The following is a 20,276-nucleotide window of genomic DNA, read 5'->3' on the forward strand; positions in this document are numbered from 1 at the left end:
TTGAAGTGTGTGCGTGTGTGTATTTTTATGTGATTCTACAAGAGAAGAAGAGGCAGGAATCAAACCTGAATTCAAAAGTTAATTTTGTAAACAGGAGTCTGTCTCTAAAATAATTTAACATGGAAACTAAAAACACGACCTGACTGACATCACTATGACAATACCTCACCTGTCATCCCTCATTCATATACATACATATATATGAGAGATCGAGAGAGAGAGAGAGATGACAAATAATAATCATAATAACAATACATATACAGTATTTTACCTAGGGTTTACAGATTTTGGGGGTGACAGAATAACTCCGAAATTCCGGCAAGTGCTTTCTGCCGCTGGTGGGATTGTGCTCACCTGTGTGCATTTGTGTGCGCATTGGGGCGTAACTCTGCGGTGTGCAATTCAGAGAGCAGGGGAGGATTGTAAACGTGCGACGTGTAGGGACAGAAAAACTAACCCTAACCCTAAAGTGCAATGGAGTAATTAAGATAGAGGTTAAGGTAAAATACCGGGAACCCTGATAATATAATGCAAGAAAAACACTGATTATATATATTATATATATTCCGTGTTCCGTATATATATATATATATATATATATACAAAGTATATATATATATATATCTACAATCTAATCTACATTTGAACTCAACAGTCAGAATGTACAGTTGGTATCTACAGTACGACTCCACAGTCGAACTGTACTGCATGGATTTGGACAAAAGAACAAAAGCAGGCAAGAAAAACCTGAAAACTGAAGAGAAAATGAAGGAAAGAAAGCAGCCGACCTTCAACAAAAAAAACATTTGGCGTGTGTGTGTGTGTGTGTGTGAGATGCAGAGGGATTTCTAATCGTTCTGGTTGAGAGGATTCCCTTCAACCCAGCAGAGAGAACTGCAAGTGATGAGAGAGCGACCCCAAGAGGAGAGAAAAAGAGAGTCAGCCAATCTCATGAGGGCAGAGGTTAATTTTGAAGATAGTAATCAGAAAAAAATGTCAAGCTATTTTTTACTCCTTTAATTTGTTATATATTCTGTATAATTCATTCAGTGAAAATATATTTTGTGTATTACTTCATTTCCGAATTTAGTTGACATGTAATGTAGTTGGTTATTTAGTCTTTTGTTGTTATGTTTCTGTTTTATAGTATTATAATAAATAGTTTTATTATGTTTTAGGGTTATGCTATGTTCTTTCACGTATGAGTATTTGTGCTATCTTGCCTCGCAGTTTCCATGGATCGTGGATCTATCTGGACCGTATTCCTGCCTCCTGCCATGGCCCTGCTGATGTTCCTGGCTTTCGATATATCGCGATGATGAAAAAGGACAGTCCTTGAAGTCTTTATGTGAGCATTAGAGAACTCCAAGATTCTTGACGATGCCAGCTGACTTCGAAGGCACTCTGGGTTTATCAAGATGACTTCTATTTTGTCTGAGTTTAGCATTAGGAAGTTGCAGGTTCTGATGTCTCCAAGACATTCTTGAAGTCTAACAGTCTGACTTCCGCCGCAAACTAAAGACACACCTCTTCAGACTCTACCTCGACTAAAAGACTGACAAATTGTAGCACTTAAATTGTACTTATAACGCCACTCATCTATAGCAAATTGTAAGTTGGCTTATTTGAGGAAATTGCACTTTCTTGTTTCTTGTTCTTCTGAGTTTGTACCCTATGGTTGAATGCACTTATTGTACGTCGCTTTGGATAAAAGCGTCAGCTAAAGGACATGTAATGTAACAAGCTGGTCGGTCACTTCTGGCTCGATCCGCAGATAGAATTGAGTATTGTTTGCATAACAGTGGAAGTTTATGTTGTGTTTTCTGATAACATCGCGCAAAGGAAACACATACAGGGTAAATAAAATAGGTTCAAGCACAGAACCGAGTGGGACTCTGTGACCCAAATTGGTGGTTAGCGAGGATTCACAAGCACAAACTGGGATCAATCCGATAAATACGACTTAAACTAGCTGAGTGCGGTTTCTTTAATATCAAATCAAACATAATCAAATGTTCTGGTCACCGCAACAGGATACAATGATGATGAGGTCCAGCAAGACAGGAAAAAAGATGAGTCCTTGGTCGAATGCAAGTAGAAGATCATTCGTAATTTACAATAAACAATTTGTATCACCAATAAATGTACATTTATTAAAAATAACCCCACCGAACTGCATGCTGCGTACAGCACACAACTGTTCAGGTAGTCCTTTTCTGGGTCAATTAATTAATGTGTTCACTTGAAAAAGCAATACCGTCATATACCGGGATACCGTCAGAGGACGGTTAAAACTACGGTGATATGGATTTTTGGCCATACCTCCCAGCCTTAATACGTACATTACATTACATGTAATTTAGTTGATGCTTTTATCCAAAGCAACTTACATTGCATTTTAACCCATGGTTTTACATTTTGCCCGGGGATCAATTAGAGGTTAGGTGTCTTGCTCAGGGACACTTCGACATGGGACATGAGGGAGCCAGGGTTCAAACCGCCAACCTTGCAGTTTGATCAGAAAATAGGGCTGAAGCTTTGTCCTTCCTTCGTAAAAGTTGAAGTAAGATTTTTAGAGCACTGCTGGTAAAAAGCATTGGCAGTCAATACAAAATAATATTGTACTAATACAAATAATAATGTGTTTAATAGTTAGCTTAGTAGGATGTTCCAACAGAAGCTGTGCTCCAACACTTTGGTTTCATCTACTTACAAACATTGTCATTATCAATTAAAAACATAAGTGCTTACTATCCTTGTGCAAAAAAAGAAAATACTCTAAAGAAACAACCCAGAACAAACAAAGACACAGTAAACAACAACATTATTATTGGTAACACTGGGTATGGCATCCTATTTCTTCTGTGGATCAAAAAGTAATCACTGTTAAAACTCTGAACTGTGGCTAAACGGAAAATTTGTGTGATGCTCATATCGCTCTGCTGTTATGGGAGGTACAAAATAAAGCTTGCGGTACCGAAACCAGGAAGAGGGCAGCGGGTACAGAAAAAAGACAGGACTGTCAGCACACCCTTCTAGAAGAAATGGACGTCAGTGGGACACCAGTTCACATTTTTGAAGGGTCAACGACTGTGAGAATCTCTGTTTGCCTTTGGATCATATCAATAAAATGGTGTGGCTCTAGAGACAGATGTTGATCTGCTTGGCAAGCTCCCGGTCTAAATCGTGGATCAGAGCGTCAAAGTCCTTTAGGCTTAGCCGGCAGTTAAATGGAGCGTCAAAATCCATGAACTCATCCATGGAGAGGCCTATTCCTCCTGAGGATCTTGCCTCGTTCTTCGCCACCTTGCCTTCATCCCCGCTGCCTGAAACAGCAACCAAAAGAAGGACAGAGAGTTCAGGGCCAGAGCAAGGTTCAATATATCGAAAGGTTTGGAAAGGACTTGTTTACGTAAAAAATGTTTACGACAAACTAAGACAAAAAGTATGTCAGAGGTGCAGCTATTGAAAATATGATTCACGATTTCCTTTTTTTTGTCTCAACTCTGCAATGACTCTTCTCTGACTTGAGATTCTCAGAACTTCATGACTCATTGCGGTTTGTGAAGCTGCTGATATTTAGACTCTGTACTCTTTGGATGAAGACGATTGTCCACTGTGAGGTGAGAAATGTTTTCTGGAGTTTACCTCTTTCACTTTCACTTCCTGCCACCTCGTCATAATCAGCGTCTTGTCCCAACAAAAGGTCTCGTCCACAGACACTCCAGTCGCCGGCGTACCGGTTGATTGGTGGGGGACTATCCAGCCGGGCCAGGCCACCTCGACCCCGCCTTGACACCACCACCACCTCAGGGTTCCGAGGCAGAGTTAATCGCAGCGTAGGTCGCCAATGCTGCTTTCCTTGAGGGTTCTGGATGAGGGCTGGGGAGGGAGGCGGGGAGACGTTGATGTGGTCATCTGCTGGGAACTGATGGGTCGGCACTGAGGAAGAAGATACCAACAAATGATGCTGGACAATGTGTCACCTGTTGAAGGTAGGGCGGGTTCCATAGTAACAGCGGGTTCAGCATCAAAACAGGGTGGGCCTGTTGTGAAGGACACTGTAGCGCCTCTTGTCTTACCTGGCCACAGCTGCAGCAGGTAGTGCAAAGCCTCAATATGTCGCTTGAAATCCACGGCGTTCGCCATCTCTTCACGGTGACCGAATACCTTCCCCCCTCTTCCTCCTCTTCCCCCCTTCCACGCCTCCTGGGTTGGGGTGAGGAGCACTGGACCGAAGCACACAGCGAGGTTCTGGTGGGTCATCCTGTTGAAGGAACTGAGGGAGGCCACCAGACTGAGGTGGTCCAGAAGGAGAGCCAGGGTGGCCTGGAAAGGGGATAGGTGGGTTTGCAGAGGAGCTGGTGAACTCTCCTAACCAATGGATTTACACAGCTGTGATTTAATAATGCTGTTTCAAGTTCAATCGGTCCACTTTCACTTTGTCATCGTTGTGCAGGCAGAAGAAAAGCTCATATTGATTTGACTGAATCAACAGCAAAATCAGACTGATACATTAGATTCTGACATTTTGATGAAACTTTTACTGAACTTTTTGTAATTATAATGGATGAATGAAGTTATCGCTGCAGTAGTTTTGTAGTACTGCAGTTACCCGCTCTGGAGGTGGAAGACAGACCAGCAGCTCCACAGTGCTCTGGGCAAGCTGGGGATCAGGGGTCCAGGGTGGGGCATGTGGGGGTCGTAGGGTCATGGCCTGTCGGATGACCTGGTATAGAGTCCTGGTGATGAGTGGAGACGGCAGCTCCCTCAGGTAGTCCTTCAGTATACCTGATAAAACCCACAGGGCAATCAGAAGAAGTCATTATGTCGGATTGTGACTTACTGGAAGCAAAACGTTACCCTCTCGTTCCACCCTGATCGGACCCGACACAACAACCGAAACCAGAAGGGTCTCATGGTCCGTATACCTCAGACAACTGATACTGATCTGGAGGATAAAGGAAGTGGATACAATGTGATATTGATACAATTTTAACCAGATGATGTGAGATTGTAAGATAGATGAGGTTTCACACTGTTGGGGTGTTCACTAAACAACACATTTTGGTTTGGTTTGGAAGCTTTGAGCTTGAGAAGCAGATTAAAGTTCTTCAGCATTAACCTTTCAGACCTGGTGGTTTTCTCCTTCAGAGAAAGCCATGCAGAAAGCACTCAAACACTATACCTACAAAACCTGTTTTTTGTCTGCTGCAAGTAGGTGTAATAATCATTAGTATATGATATCTTATCTCTTCCATCAACCTTGATCAACTGACTTCTTTATTTTCAAAGTCTAAATCTTCTACTTGTCTCTTGGATCCGATTCCGACTAAGCTTAAAAAAGTTTTTCCTTTAGTTAGCACATCCTTATTAGATATTATGAACCTGTCTTTGTTGACAGGACATGCACCACAGTCCTTTAAGGTAGCTGTAATTAAACCTCTTCTTAAGAAACCTACCCTTGCTCCAGAGGTGTTGGCTAACTACAGACCTATCTCTTATCTTCCCATCCTCTCAAAGATCCTTGAGAAATCCGTCGCAAATCAATTATGTGACTTTCTATAGAACAATGCTTTGTTCAAGGATTTCCAGTCACGATTTCGAGTGCATCATAGCACAGAAACAGCACTGGTGAAAATTACGAATGATCTTCTATTTGCTTTGGACCAAGGACTCATCTTTTTTCCTGTCTTGCTGAACCTCATCATCATTGTTAATGCACATGACTAATTCAGCTTCTTTACGGGAGTTTTTTGTGCTTTCTCCCCGAGCAGGTCTCCGTAGATCGTAGTTTCTACTGGACCCTGGTCCTGACACCAGCCATGGCCCTGCTGACGCCTGCTGCTGCCATCATCATTAGTATTTTAGATATTAATCATATTACTGTACTCATAAACCAACATTACCCTCTCCTAAAGTCTTTGTGCTCTCCCTCCCCACAGGCTTCTGTGGATGGTGGTTCTATCTGATGGTGGTTCTATGTGATGGTGGTTCTATGTGATGGTGGTTCTATTTGATGGTGGTTCTATGTGATGGTGGTTGCCCCTGCAGTGGTCCTGCTGTGCGCCTGGCTTACTACTCACAATTACTTGAATCTTTTCTGTCATATAATTGCATGTATTATACATTGTTCATTCTGTACACATGGCATCCATTGTAGTCTGTCCATCCCGGTAGTGGGATCCCTCCTCTGACGTTCTCCCTAAGGTTTCTTCCGTCTTTTTTTCCCTCTTGGAAGGGTTTTCCTGTGCTGATGTGAGGGTTTCGGGACAGAGGATGTCGTATGTGTACAGACTGTAAAGCCCTCTGAGGCAAATTAGTAATTTGCGATTTTAGGCTATACAAAATAAAATGAATTGAATTGAATCTTTGGACTTCTCTTAGCTCACTCAGAATCTGTGGCCTCAGTTGAAGCTGAGTCGTAACCTCTTCGAGGATCGTTTGGACTCATCACCCCTTTTGTGCTTGTTTGGGTAGTAAAACAAAAGACTCTTTAAAACGTCAAATCATGTAAATCAGTGGTCCCCAACCTTTTCTACCTCATTGTCAGACAATTTCGCGGACCGGTCGAGAAGGTCCGCCGGGGGGGTCGGAACGATCGACGGGGGGGGGATATATAAGCTTTCTGTGGTGCGGCCCGGTACCAAACGGCCCACGGACCGGTACCGGTCCACGGCCCGGTGGTTGGGGACCACTGCTGTAAATCACTGAAGGGATGTGATCAACCAGGGTCAGACTTACCTCATTAAGGTCTAGATTATTGTAGAGACCTTTTGTAAATAGAAGAACATCCTTCCCTAATAGCTCAATCATCTATCTCAGAAGTCTTATCAGGTCCAGTGTGTAGGGTGACCGTGAACAAACCACCCAGAGGTCATGACCCACCTTCCCGACAAGACCGGTCTGACCTTGATCATGTAAAGGTCCCTCTAAACCACCAGCCCCCAGCTGATTACCGACCTGTGATGACGTTGATGTCGGGGTACAGATCCTCACTGAGACAAACCGCCAAACTGTTCCTCTCAAACCAATCCCTGAGCTCCTTCTTTACCGCAGCAGAACCACACAGTCTGTACAGACCCACCACCTGGGAGACAGACAGACAGGAGGAAATAATAAATAAATAGATAATAAGGATCTGGTGGTTCAATGTGTTAAAATCTCCAGAAAGGTCAAGAAGGATATCGACAGAGCAGAGAGAGGCTGCTTAGGCAGTGTGGAGTTGCTCAAAGACAGCAAGTAGGGCAGTCTCTGTTGAGTGGCCTGCCTAGAAGCTAGACTGTTGAGGGTCAAGGAGGCTGTTGTGGTGAAGATAGAAGGAGAGTAGGATAGATACCTTCAGACCTCTGTGCTCTATCTCTTCCACAGATTTCTGGATCAGCAGCGGAATCTGTGAGGAGGATCCTTCTTTCTCCACCAGGTGGTGCAGTTCAACCCCAAACACATTAGAAGGCCCTGATTGGTCAGTGCAGGGCTGCAGAGAGAAAGTATAAAAATAAACCTTTACACTGTAAAATTAAAAAAAATAGTACTGTGACGTGATGAGCTGGTACTACTGTGATTTGATTGGCTGATACTACTGCGATTTGATTGGCTAGTATTACGGTGATGTGATTAGCTGGTGCTACTGTTATGTAATTGGCAGGTACTACTGGGATGTAATGACTGGTACTACTATTATGGGATTAGCTGTTACTACCAGTGGCGGCTGGTCCATAGAGGGCCATGGGGCGTGGCCCCACCTTGAGGAAAAAAAAAAAAGATTATGATTTTTTTATTATATCAAAAATACATTTACAAATGGTCAATATGTGTCTTTTTGTGTTTTTTTTAACATGAAATATACCTAGTAATATTTATAAGTCAAGATATCTGCGCAAAGTATATGCTCTCCCTGCATCCTCTCCACATGTCTGCATGTCTCAGCTGGGCTCTGGCCCGGTCCTGAAGCGGCAAGAGGCAGTTAAGCCAATCACTGACAAATCAGGAATCAGGAACATTTATTACCAAAATATGTTACACATACAAGGAATCTGACTTGGCGGTTGGTGCATAACATCAGACAGTAAGACAATGAACAACAAGACAGATAAGACAACGGGATGTTCAATTCATAATATTACAATTTGTCTACGGTATAAAATAAAATATAAGGCTATGGGCTAGGGCAGGAGTAGCCAACGAACCTGGTCGCCCGCACCTGGCCGCCAGCGGGGACCAAGCGAGTAGCCCGCAGGCATGTTCTAAAAATATCCCTGGTCACCATGAAGCTCTGTCTAAAATGTTTTGTTGTGGGTCTTTAATTTTTGTAACATTACAATGACGGCAAAGCAACTCAATGTGGAAAGACACTTCACCCGCCTGGCAGCGCACTGTGGACAGAAAAGGCCCACGACCTGAAAGAAGCTTTGGGCCAACAACAGTCTTTTTTCACGAGGCCGCTGATAAAATCACAATCTCAAAAAGCGACCGAAGCTTTGTTTAGAGCTGCAAATTTTATGACGGGAAGGTCTTGAAAAAAGCAATGATGCCAGTTGCTAACACTGTGTTTAAAGACGCGAGGAATGGTCCCAATGCCACCAGAGGGGAGGATGCCTCGCTGCTCGACGACACTGAGTGCATAAATAACCTCGCAATTTTAACCGACATCACTGGCAAACTGAAGTATTTAAACTGTGAGCTGCAAGGCAAAAGTAAATCTGTTGCTGACATGATAAGTGCCATCAATGCATTTAAAGCCAAGATGAACAACAAAGTGCAGCACTTTCCCTCCAAACAGTCAGTGTTGAATGATGATGCTCCTGCAGCTAGCACTTGACAAAGCTGTAGAAATCTCTCAAGTCATGAACAGACTAGGGCGGGAGTTTGAGAACAGGAATCAGGAAACATGTATTGCCAAAATATGTCATACATACAAAGTTGCTACAGATTTGATTATGTACAAAAGAGATGTGATATGTCTGACAAATGTCAAAATAGATTAACAGAAATAAATGTTCCATGTTTACATATACCTTTGTTTCCTACTATCATTGTTGTGGGAATTATTGTTAATTATTATTGTGAGGATATATTATATACATATGTTATTATTATTAAAGGGTGCTCTGTGCAACTTTGTTGTTCAGGAAGTTTTGTATCAAACAAGTAGCCCTGCGTAGTAATCTGTAGCTCAGAGTTTCAGAAAGGTTGGTGACCCCTGGGCTAGGGGTATATAGAATAAACAATTTAAAACTAAAGGATGAGAAAGAATTTAAATTAAAAATAAGTTAAAAATAAAAAGTTAAAAGTTAAGTGCACCAGAGAAACTGTTTGTGTGGCGGGAGGTCTGTGTCCTGATGGACCTCAGCCTCCTGCCAGATGGAAGGGGCACTAACAGGTTTTGTCCGGGGTGAGAGGGGTCGGCTACAATCTTTTTAGCTTCAGGGTCCTTAAAGTAATCAAGTAGCCTGAAGCGATCAAGTCCTGGAAAGACGGCAGATTGTAGCTGATCACCCTCTCTGCAGAGAGAAAGACACGCTGCAGCCTGCCCTTGTCCTTGGCTGTGGCTGCAGCGTACCAGAAGGTGATGGAGGAGCAGAGGATGGACTCCATGATGGCCGTGTAGAAGTGGACCATCATCGTCTTTGGCAGGTTGAATTTCTTCAGCTGCCTCAGGAAGAACAACCTCTGCTGAGCCTTTTTGTGATGGTGCTGATGTTCAGCTCCCACTTGAGGTCCTGGGCAATGATGGAGCCCAGAAAACGGAGTCACACAGGGTGATGGGGGAAGGTGGGACTCAGTTCTCCCTAAAATCCACAACCATCTCAGAGCATCGCGCTCCAGGTTGTTTGGCTGCACCATGTCACCAGATGGTCGGACTCCCACCCGTATGCGGACTCATCCCCACCAGAGATCAGTCCAAAGAGGGTGGAGTCATCCACAAACTTGACGGACTGGTGACTTAAATGAGTGACATATAATTTCAGCGTCCTAATATACATTCAGCTTACATTCAGCTACGCTCACGACGCGTAGTTTTAACAACATAACAAGAGCGACGACGAGCAGTGTCCTTCCAAGAAGACCCGACCCGAACCCGGCATTCTCCAAGACCCATTTGAGAGAACAACTTTGCTGCAGAAACTGGAGGTAAAACAACTGGACCTAGATCAGACTGGGCTCATAATCAGACAACAGACTGGCGTGAAAGGGAAGCCACACATATAAAAGCTAGAGCTTTATGTTTAGCTGTGCGTTAACACCGTGTTTAGCTTTCTATGCTTACTTTTTAAATCAACAGGGACAGAATACCGCATAGACAAATTACGTGAGTAAGGGATGTGATGCACTGGAAAAAAAAGATATATTGATAGAGAACACCAGGAGACGAGTCAACCAGGACGTGGATGAAAACAGGGACATTTAATTCAAAATAATTCAATGTGTCAAGTTTTGTGGGGCTTTTGAGTTGGTCTTTCATCAACACACTGATTAGATGTTTCTCGAACCAACTATATATATATATATATATATATATATATATATATATATATATATATACACACACATGTTCTATTAGATTTTATATAAATATATTTATCCTTCAATATTATAGATGTATTATATGATATTCAGGATATTTATATTGTATATTTATAATAGTTACAATATGGAGTTTTATATATTACATATTCAGTATATTATATTCATTAATATACTGAATATATATATATACTCATTAATATACTGAATTGTATGAATAAGTCCTTATTATGTTACACTGAATAAATATTTTACTGCAAAATAACAATGCGTGTTTAGTACCTTTTTTGGCCCTACCAAAAACTTAATCCACCAGCCGCCACTGGGTACTACTATGGGGTGATTAGCTGATACTACTGTAACGTTATAGCCAGTGCTACTCTGATCTATATATCATTAGCTAGTACTACTGTGATGTGAAGGCTGGTACTACCTTAGCGGGCACTGATTGGTCATAATCAACCTTTACACTGTTATGTATCTTCAAGTCTCATTAACAGTATTATCAATGTGAACCTTAATATCTCATTGAAAGTAGTATTATAGCACAACTTTATATCGTATTAGCAGTAGTATCACTGTGTTTCTTTGAGTAGCATTAGCAGTACTGTTACTGTGCAACTTTAAAGTATATCTCATTAGCAGTAGTATCACAGTGTATCTTTGAGTCTCATTAGTACCTGTGTTTGCCATCTCTTTGGTAGTCGTATTACCCTTATCTAATTTGTTGTCGCATTACCTGTCTATCTCATTATTAGTATTAATACCTGTGTATCTCATTGTTAGTTGTACTACCCGTGTATATGATTTGTAGTTGTATTACCTGTATATCCCATTAGTAGTTGTATTACCTGTACATCATATTATTACTTTTGTATCCCATTACTTATCTCATAAGTACTATAATTACCTGTGTATCCCACTTCTCCTGTAGAGACAGTTTGACATAGAGAAGACCTCTGGGCTCTAACTTCACACAGAGCTGCTGACTGCGGCTCCCTGGGATACAGAATTGATCAGTCAATCAATCACAAAGTGAATAAATCAGCTAATCGAATCCCAGTAATGTGGTGGGTTGAACCTTTAAAGATAGGAGGGATGGAGACTCCTCCCAGACCACAGACCCGGTTCCTGGGTGGAGTGGCTAAAGTCTGGTCCATTCCGGATTTAGACCCTGAACTTGCTGCTGGACAAACTACAGACACAAACACATGAGTACTTCTACTTCAATAATGTACATGTACCTGAATGTACATGTCAATATGCAAATTAAAAATACATATTAATTAGGCCTGTCAAAAATAACTAATTAATCACACATTTTGAAATTAATTTTCTTGATTAATGGTGATTAGACTAAAGTAAGTTGTAAGTACTTGTAAGTACAAGTAATGAGTTATCACTTTAGAAAGTGTGTATTTTAGACACGCTTTATTAATGTTATTTTAAACACAAACTACAGACATTAAATCATCTTGGAGGCAGAATTCCACCTGGTGGTAAATGAACTAGCGACTCTTGCTGCTGTCCTCGTGCACGTTGCTCTCAACTGTCCATCATTTTACGGCTGTGTTTGAAGTGATCTCCCCACATTTAGCCAGGAAGTTTTCAAACCACCGTCTTTTAGGGAAACACTGGTGGTCGTCTGCAGACTGTGTGCCATGCAGGGTAATGTTAGATGTTGAGATGGAAGTAGCCTAACAAAGTCATAGGTCCTCTCTGTTTCTCTAACTCTCCTGATGTCCTTCTTCCCACCTGGGGTCCGTTTCAAGTAGGAGTTTTAAGAAAGTCGAACCCTAAACTCTGAGTTGATTTACCCTGAGATGGGAAACTCTTAGTTTTGGGTTTCACAACAGCTGTTTAGAGTTGGTTCAATCAACTCGGAGTAGGTTGACTCATAGTTGAGCGTGTGCACCACCACAGTATGAATGCAGCATGAATGGAGCCATGATAGTACGAGTTACCATGGCAACCACCAATCTATTCATCCCTATTGAGCTGCAAATATTAATGCAAGCGTAGGGCGAGTATGAACCCGTAATTAGAAAGAAAAAGCAACACGGCTACTGCAGCAAAAGACAGAGAAACTGTGTAAGTTCCAATGTAGTGTTGTCAGTTAATATTTAATTTACACACTAATCAGAATCTATACATTTTACTAATTCCCAGTGGGAAAATTACATTTTTTACACTGTTTAAATGGACTACACACAGGCTTGAAATACACACCCATGCTCATATTTAATCACAAGAATAATATCGCTGGTAAAAACTGGTACAATAGTATTGAACCTATAATGTGTTTTATTCAGGTGCATCCTGTGGAACTCCTCTTTAATGGCTTCACTGGTTTGTGTCCAGGGAACAAAAAGGTTTAAAAGACGTTTCAGAGAGACGCACACGTTTCTCACGGCTCTGCATACAGCAGCTTTACTAATATTCTAATGTTGTAAAGGAAACTACCGTTTGCAGAAAAAGTAAAACTACACAAGAATGTGCTCGTATGTGAGAGCATGTCCAAACAAGTAGTTATCTGGAAATGACAATATATCTAATCGGACCTTAATATTCTCTCCCAACGTGTTTAACACCCTGCAAAGTAAAACCGCTTCTTCATCAACAGGATCGTCCAGAAAAGGACGTGCCATGTTCCAGAAAACACTTTAGTCTAAGTTAAAAGACAGGCCCGTTTTTTTAGTTTGGTAGCTGTTACTTATTTAGCTGTTTGTAATTATACTGGCAGTGACCGTAGTAGCAGTAGTACTGGTAGTACCAGCAGAGGAAGTAAATCTGCTCACACAGCAGCAGTACCTGGTGTTAACACCACTGTGCGGAGCAGCCGGGCTCTCTCCAGCTCCAGGTGAAAGGTGTGGTTCAACGGGAGAGTAGAGCCTCTCAGGGTCAGGAGGGAGGTCCTTGCCCTTGTCACCCCGTCAATCTGGATAGCTAGGAACACCTCCTTATGGCCCTCTGACCTGAGAGGATACAGGACACAGACGGGATAGAGTTAGACCGAGAGAGATCGGGTGGTTGTTGGTTTCTGGTGACAAAACTGGAACAAAGAAATTTGAAATATTTTACCTGCTGGTCTTCATCTCCTCCAGGCCAAGGAGATGGACCGTCAGTAAACCTGTGACCCGCTGGCTACTTCTTGCTAGATTGGAACCCTCGTACAGTCGGAACTCACTTACGTTGACCGCCATGTCCTGGAGAGTTGGGACAGGAGGGGCCTGTTTCCGTGGCAGCAGCTCGGGTGAGTCGCCGTCACTAAGATAACCTAAATGGAACATTTATTTAAAATAAATCAAGCTAGATAAAGAAGATCAATATCACTTGCTATGAAGGAGGAGGGAAATCGCCATCATCCCAACATTTTTCCTTTCACAACTACTTCAGGACCTTAGACACAATTAAGAGGCATCATGTAAATGAAAGCGTATTAAATATCCTCTGCAGAAAAGTCTCCACATGATTGTTTTTCGGATTTAGTGACATAAATGAGTAACTTGTATTGATGTTGATGACCTATTTTTTATAAACATATACACTAGACCTCCTTTGGCTGAGCGTCCTCTCGATGATCGTCTTAGAGGCCTGGCTGGAGGGGCGGAGCTATCCAGGTGATATCTGCTGATCACGTTTTGGTCTGCTACAGATGATGAGGTCTTACTAGTCAACTCGTCTCCCCCTCTGTCAAGTCCCTGCCGTTGGCTGCGAGAGGAGGAGCGAAGGCTGAGTTTACGGCGCAGCTCAGGCAGTTTCTTCATCTTTAGGGAGAGTTTCCTCACTGTGCCAGGAGACTTCAGCCTGTCAATCACACTACCGGACACGCCTTCTTTCTTTGGAGGGGCGGGGATGATATCTGAGGAGAGAGACACAAAGGCCTTTTTTCAATATGTGTTCTTGTGTGTTCTTGTGTTCTCGTGGACTCGTAAAAAGTGATCTGACGCAGCCCGAGTACTGTTCCAATTCTAAAGTCTGCATCTTGCCGAGAACGGTCATAATACCCCGATGTGACTTGCCCCGCCCATTTTAATTTTAGGAATTTAATTACAGGCGAAAAGTTAGTTGTTTAATCAACATCTATGTGATCAGTTTGCCAACATTCACCCTACTTCATATTGAGCTCGAGGACGTGGGAGATGTGAGGTGTAGTTAACGGGACCGCCAGACCCCTCCAGCACCGGGCAGTGAGACTCATTTCAGCCCGCAGAGAGCAGCCTGTTTTTCGGCAAGTCTTCTGTGGAATGCTCCGCTGGTATTCAGGTCTTTTCGTTGTGCATTTCCTGGTTGAGTTTGATGTTTTAATTCTGTAGGCGGCGCTCGGTTTAAAACCAAGTCAAATGGTGTGCGCGAAGATGTCGAAAGGAACGGACGGATATGCTACATAAATTATTATTAATAATAATTAATAATAATCATTATTATTATTATTACCTGGGTTTTCTGTGTTGATGTCATCATTATGATTGCTAACACTTAGATTGATTTCATCCAGTGAAAAGTCCCCACTAGAACATTCTGTTGACCCCAACAACCCTCCCAGCTCCGTAGTGCAGGCGGCTCCTCCTTCCTTCCTCTCGTCCCTCTTCCTCCAAATCTCCCTCTCCCTGCATGGACCTCCTGCGTCCTCCTCCTCAGGGATAGGGTTATACCAGATGTTGCTGCTCTCCTGCTGAAACCCTGCTTGATCCAATGTCTGGGTCTTCCCAGAAGACAGCACCCAAGCTCTGCTGGTGCGATCTAGGCTTTGCAGATAAGCGTGCTGGTCCGATGACTTGCTGCTGACGGTTGGGTCGGGTGAAGCTTCTGGAGGATGGGGCTCTTCAGCGGGTACTAGGGTAGAACTGACAGGAACACAGGGGGTGCCGGCCGTATCCGATGATTGGCTGACCCATTTCCTGTCCTTACACTGATGTGTCTAGGAGTACAACCAGAAGAGAAGTTCAAAGTACTGGAAAGGAATCCAACAACAAGGTATGATGTATTTACTAAAAGAAGGGAGAAGAAGGACATAAAGATAAGTGTTAAAAATAAAGACAACCTAAAGATACGTTATGGTTCCTCAAGCAGTGGTCCCCAACCTTTTTTCTTTCTCTGCGGCCCAGCACCAAGTTGTCTACCCAGTGGTTGGGGACCACTGACCTAAATGACAGATCAAACTACCAGGCAGAGAAATTAAAGATAATGTTATGGTACTTAAAAGAAGAGATCAAACAAGAAGGATAGTTTGAATCACCAGAAGCAGATCTGAAGGGATAGAGTCCATTCCCCAGGGTCAACTCCTGGACATCAAACTATCTGGAGCAGCTACTAACCCGAACCCAAAATAAAAACTTAAGCAAAGTGTCTGTCCACTGGGAGTGTTCACTGATACATGTTTGAGGAAATACTCCTTAATCTCCCGTAAAAGACAACCCATGAAATTAAAACAACCAACAACCAACCCTGCAACCTCATACCTTATCCTGTGCTGACCTCTGACTCCAGGCCTGCACAGATGCATCCTGGGATATTCGGTTACAGTTTCTGGGGGTGGAGCCAGATTGCAAGGAGGGGGACGGAGCCGAAAAGCCCTGCCATGCCCACACCTGTTTCTTACCAACCGGGATGTGGTTCTGTGGAGGCAAGAGAGGATCTGGATCTGCTGCTGGTAAAGTTCTTGTCATGGATGATGATGAAGATGATGAAGACTTCTGGAGGACTTCTGAATAAAACACACACATCTTTGATTAGTGTTTTCATGGAACAGAATTTAAATCAGTTTTTTCCTTTGCTCTCACATACTATGCATGTTTCTTTTTACAAATGAATAAGAAAAAGATATAAACAAATCTAAAAACAGGGACACACAAAAAACGTTTAAAAGTTATGGTAAAAACATTTAACAAAGACAATATAGATCTAAATATATATTTACGAGCAAAAAATAAAATCGAAATAGTTATTTTTCATTTTAGAGATCGGGCAACCGCTTGTGTCCTAGTGAGGTTGTTGGTTAACTTCTTAACACAATATCTCAAATACCAAAGGTTTTCCTTTACATGTCATTTAGCTGTTCTCCAAAGCGAATTCCATTGCATTTTAAACCATCCGTCACCGCAGGAGCAGTGTGATGCCGCAAGGGCGTCCAGGGAGCAGTTAGGGGTTGGGCATCTCAGGGACACTTCAACATGGGACATGGAGCAGCCAGGGTTCAAACTGCCAACCCTGCGGTTCCTGGCGCACCCTTTCTACTCCCTGCGCCACTGTCACACGTTTTAACCCATGGACGTGGCCTGTATCCTCTTAGAAAGTCCTGCTTCAGGTATTAATGTTTATACGTATATAGTCACGTAAAGCTTTAACAAAGTAGGATTATAAAAGCAACTGATGTTCTTTTTCACATCCTTAACATTCTGATATTGATTGATTTAACACCATTAGTGTTCATTCAGCTCACTAATTGACTGGCAACGGTTGTCTTATTGTCAACAGTAAATCCTCTATTTTTAAAACAGAGCTTGAGGGTTAACTTTCTGGTAACCATTGGAATCACATAAAGCCAATTGTTATAAAGCTCCTCTTCTGTGGAACCAGCTTGGAGTTTCATTTCGGGGTGCAGGCAAACTCGTCTCAGTTCAATTGAATTTGGCTTCAAACTGTCCTCTTTAATAAAACGCATATAGTTAGGGCTGACTCGGATACATATTATTATATATTACTTGAAGAAGCTTGGATGCTATGGATGGGGTTGAGGATTAGTTAGAAGAGCAAGGCATTTCAGATTCGATCATAACAGGCGCCAGAGGGAAGATGGACAACAGGAAACGGACAGGCTGGGCTACCGTTGGGATTACTGCCAATCACAAGAGATTGTGATGGAAATGTTAATGCTTTCAGGCACAAAAAGGTGTTGTTTTGTGAATAAAAGCTGATGATCCAGAAAGCCTGACAAGACTAGATACACTGGGCGGGAAAAGGGGAATCTGTTCCGCCGAACATAGCCCTATCAATAGCGTAATCTTTGTACCTTCTTTTGTTAGTTATTCAATTATTTTTTATTTTAACTTAGTTTTAACAGATTTTTTTGTCTGTGCTCCATGGGTTGGAGTATTCGAGGTCACGTGTTCTAAAGCCTAGTTTATGCTTCTGCATTTTCAGAGCGACACAACGAAACGCAGACGCAAGAGCCCCTTGCGTGTCCCTTGCGTGCCTTTTCACACCTCCTTGCGTGCGTCGACCCATTTTTCTAGGATCCTGCAGCCCACAAGGCTGCGATTGGTCTGCTAACTACGTCCTTTACGGAGTCTCACATCTCCGTTTTCACAGCACAATACGGCCGTTATTAAAAGGAAGAATGTTTACGAGACAACGGATCAGATTGAAGAGCTTTTGTGGGAAGAAATGCGTAAATATGAGCACTTGTACAAGCCGTCATTGGCGGACTATAAGGACGCCGGATGGCCTCTGATTCATGGAGGGAGATCTCCACAAACGAGGGGAACAAAGTCGTGGAGGAAAATACGGGACAAATGTGTCCTTGATGAAAAGCAGCAGTGTGGATGCACGGGGCAATAAAGTCTCTGATAAATAAATAAAGCAACCAACGACTTCCACACACAAAGACGTGACTCTCTAGGTCGTCTTCAAAAAAACATGTTACTCCACCTGTTGTTCTGGCGGTGAATCGCTCTGCAACACACGCAAGACTTTACAACCATGAATTGAAACAAGTTGAACAACGCATTGAAACAACGCAACAACGCAGACGCGTTTGTGTGTGTGTGCTACAAGTTAAGCATCTGTTATTGATTTTCAGAAGCCAGAGAAGCACTGATAAATGGAGGAGAGAAGGAGGAAGATTAGAGAGGATGAGGAGGAATAAACAGCTGTATCTGTGCTGGTGTCAATGAACTCTGTTTTTAAGAATAAACACACTGCTATGTATTCACTATTCATTGGAGGGTTAAAGTATACAGAAGCATACAAAGACTGCAGTCACCAGCACAAACACAGACAGACCGACAGAGACACACACACACACACACACTGCAATCTGCAGACAAGTCAGGCTTTCAGAGTTCAATTAGGAGACTAAATGTCTAGTTAAAGTTTAGTTTCATTTATTCTGAAGAAAGATTTAGTTTGTTTATTTAAATTCTTTAAAAGTTAGTTGTAACAATCTTCAATGAAAAGTTAAATGAAGGATAAACAGGAAGCAGCCATAGCCTCACAAAGTCACACACAGGTTTGATGCAGGAAATGACCCAGTTTATCTACAGGAAGCTGAACATTAAACCACTTGTCTAAAGATGAGTAGATTATCGACATAGAACAGTTTAGCCTAGTTTAGGAAAAAAAACAAAATAATATATATAGAAGTGGCAACTGCTAGCTTAGCTGATATGTAAACTGATATGTAAACAGGATTAATAATGATATCACATTCATTTTGATACTTATGATGGAGTTATTTATGTTGACCAGGTCTTCAGTGCTCACTCTGGATGTGATTCTGATTAAAAGCATTAAAACATGAGAGCAGCTGAAGAATGAGAACTTATGACCTGGTCTATTATGGATAGATGATAGAACTTATCACCCGGTCCTTTACAAACAGATGGTAAAACTTATGACCTAGTCCTTTATGAACACATGATAGAACTTATGACCCGATCCACTTTGGAGAGATGATAGAATATATGACCCAGTCCTGTATGAACAGAAGATAGAACTTAAAACCCAGTCCACTATGGACAGATGATACAACTTATGACCCGTAGTTGAAGTAGTAGCATTGGTACTAGAATTAGTAGAGGTAGTACTAGTAGTGGTAGTAATAATTGGCAGTGGTACGTAATGTATGAAATGTAAGTACTTAGAGTCATAGTATCAGATGATGTATAAGTATTAGTAGTTGTAGTAGTACTAGAATCAGATGACATATAAGTATTTGTATAAGTAGTACTAATATCAGATAATGTATAAGTAGTAGTGCTAGTAATACTAGTACTCAGATGATGTTTAAAGATTCACCGCTTATTTTGGGCTCCGTCTTTCTTCTGGTTCGGTCTTTGCCTCTCAGCCTGGAGAAGGTTCTCTTCAGCAGCGGCTCGGCCATGGTGGACCTCCTGCTACTCCTCCTGCTCGTCTGGGTGAAGGTCTTGGGGACAATAATCCAGCCGAGGAGTCAGCGGTTCTTCATCTTGTTAAGACCACAGTGATCACACTCGGCCATGACTCCAACTCTGAGCTGCAGAACAGGAAACGAATTCCACACATTCTTTCCCACCCCTCCAGTTCCTCCTCCCACTCTCCTCCCCTAGGGGAACACAGCACTCATAGGAAATGTAGTCTCAAGAGACTACTTTCTTTGAGAGGAGCTGTTAAACCGTCAACTTCTTTAATATCTCAATAATTATGTGAAAGTAGTTGTTTTCTGTTGGATCTAACATTAAAAACATGGCTCCTTCATTGAATGCAGCAATTTAGTTTTACAGTAATGAAAATAGTTAATCCTTCTACCCCTGCTGCTGCCGTCACTGAAGTGAGACCTAGTGGTTACGAGGACATGGAGGATTATTCCCCCTGACCTCAAGGACCCTCAGACTCCAGAGAGTAGGATGGTAAGAATAGATTTCCTACTCTTCACTTATTAATTCATAATAAAATAAAATGACAGTTCATGTGTAATTGTTGCATAACAAAAACAATTGTCTCCCATCCACCTGTTGCTGTAATGGAAACCAGGACATCAGCAAACATGG

At 42.2% G+C, this 20,276-nt stretch overlaps 1 protein-coding gene across 1 annotated transcript; it reads right to left on the reverse strand.

Moving 5' to 3' along the window:
* Positions 1-1,969: 1,969 nt before the first annotated feature.
* On the reverse strand, positions 1,970-19,833 carry syde1 (synapse defective Rho GTPase homolog 1). Its single transcript, XM_040177224.2, has 14 exons — positions 19,546-19,833; positions 15,990-16,234; positions 14,965-15,448; positions 14,081-14,389; positions 13,609-13,804; positions 13,339-13,502; positions 11,609-11,722; positions 11,438-11,526; positions 7,340-7,477; positions 6,964-7,090; positions 4,616-4,791; positions 4,083-4,329; positions 3,649-3,942; positions 1,970-3,326 (listed from the first exon to the last, which is right to left on the reverse strand). Exons 1-14 carry the CDS (start codon positions 19,628-19,630, stop codon positions 3,142-3,144), a joined length of 2,853 nt encoding a protein of 950 aa, XP_040033158.2. The 5' UTR covers positions 19,631-19,833; the 3' UTR covers positions 1,970-3,141.
* Between the last annotated feature and the right edge of the window lie 443 nt (positions 19,834-20,276).

This window comes from Gasterosteus aculeatus, chromosome 5 (genome assembly GCF_964276395.1).
Source record: "Gasterosteus aculeatus chromosome 5, fGasAcu3.hap1.1, whole genome shotgun sequence".
NCBI classification, from domain to species: Eukaryota; Metazoa; Chordata; class Actinopteri; order Perciformes; family Gasterosteidae; genus Gasterosteus; species Gasterosteus aculeatus.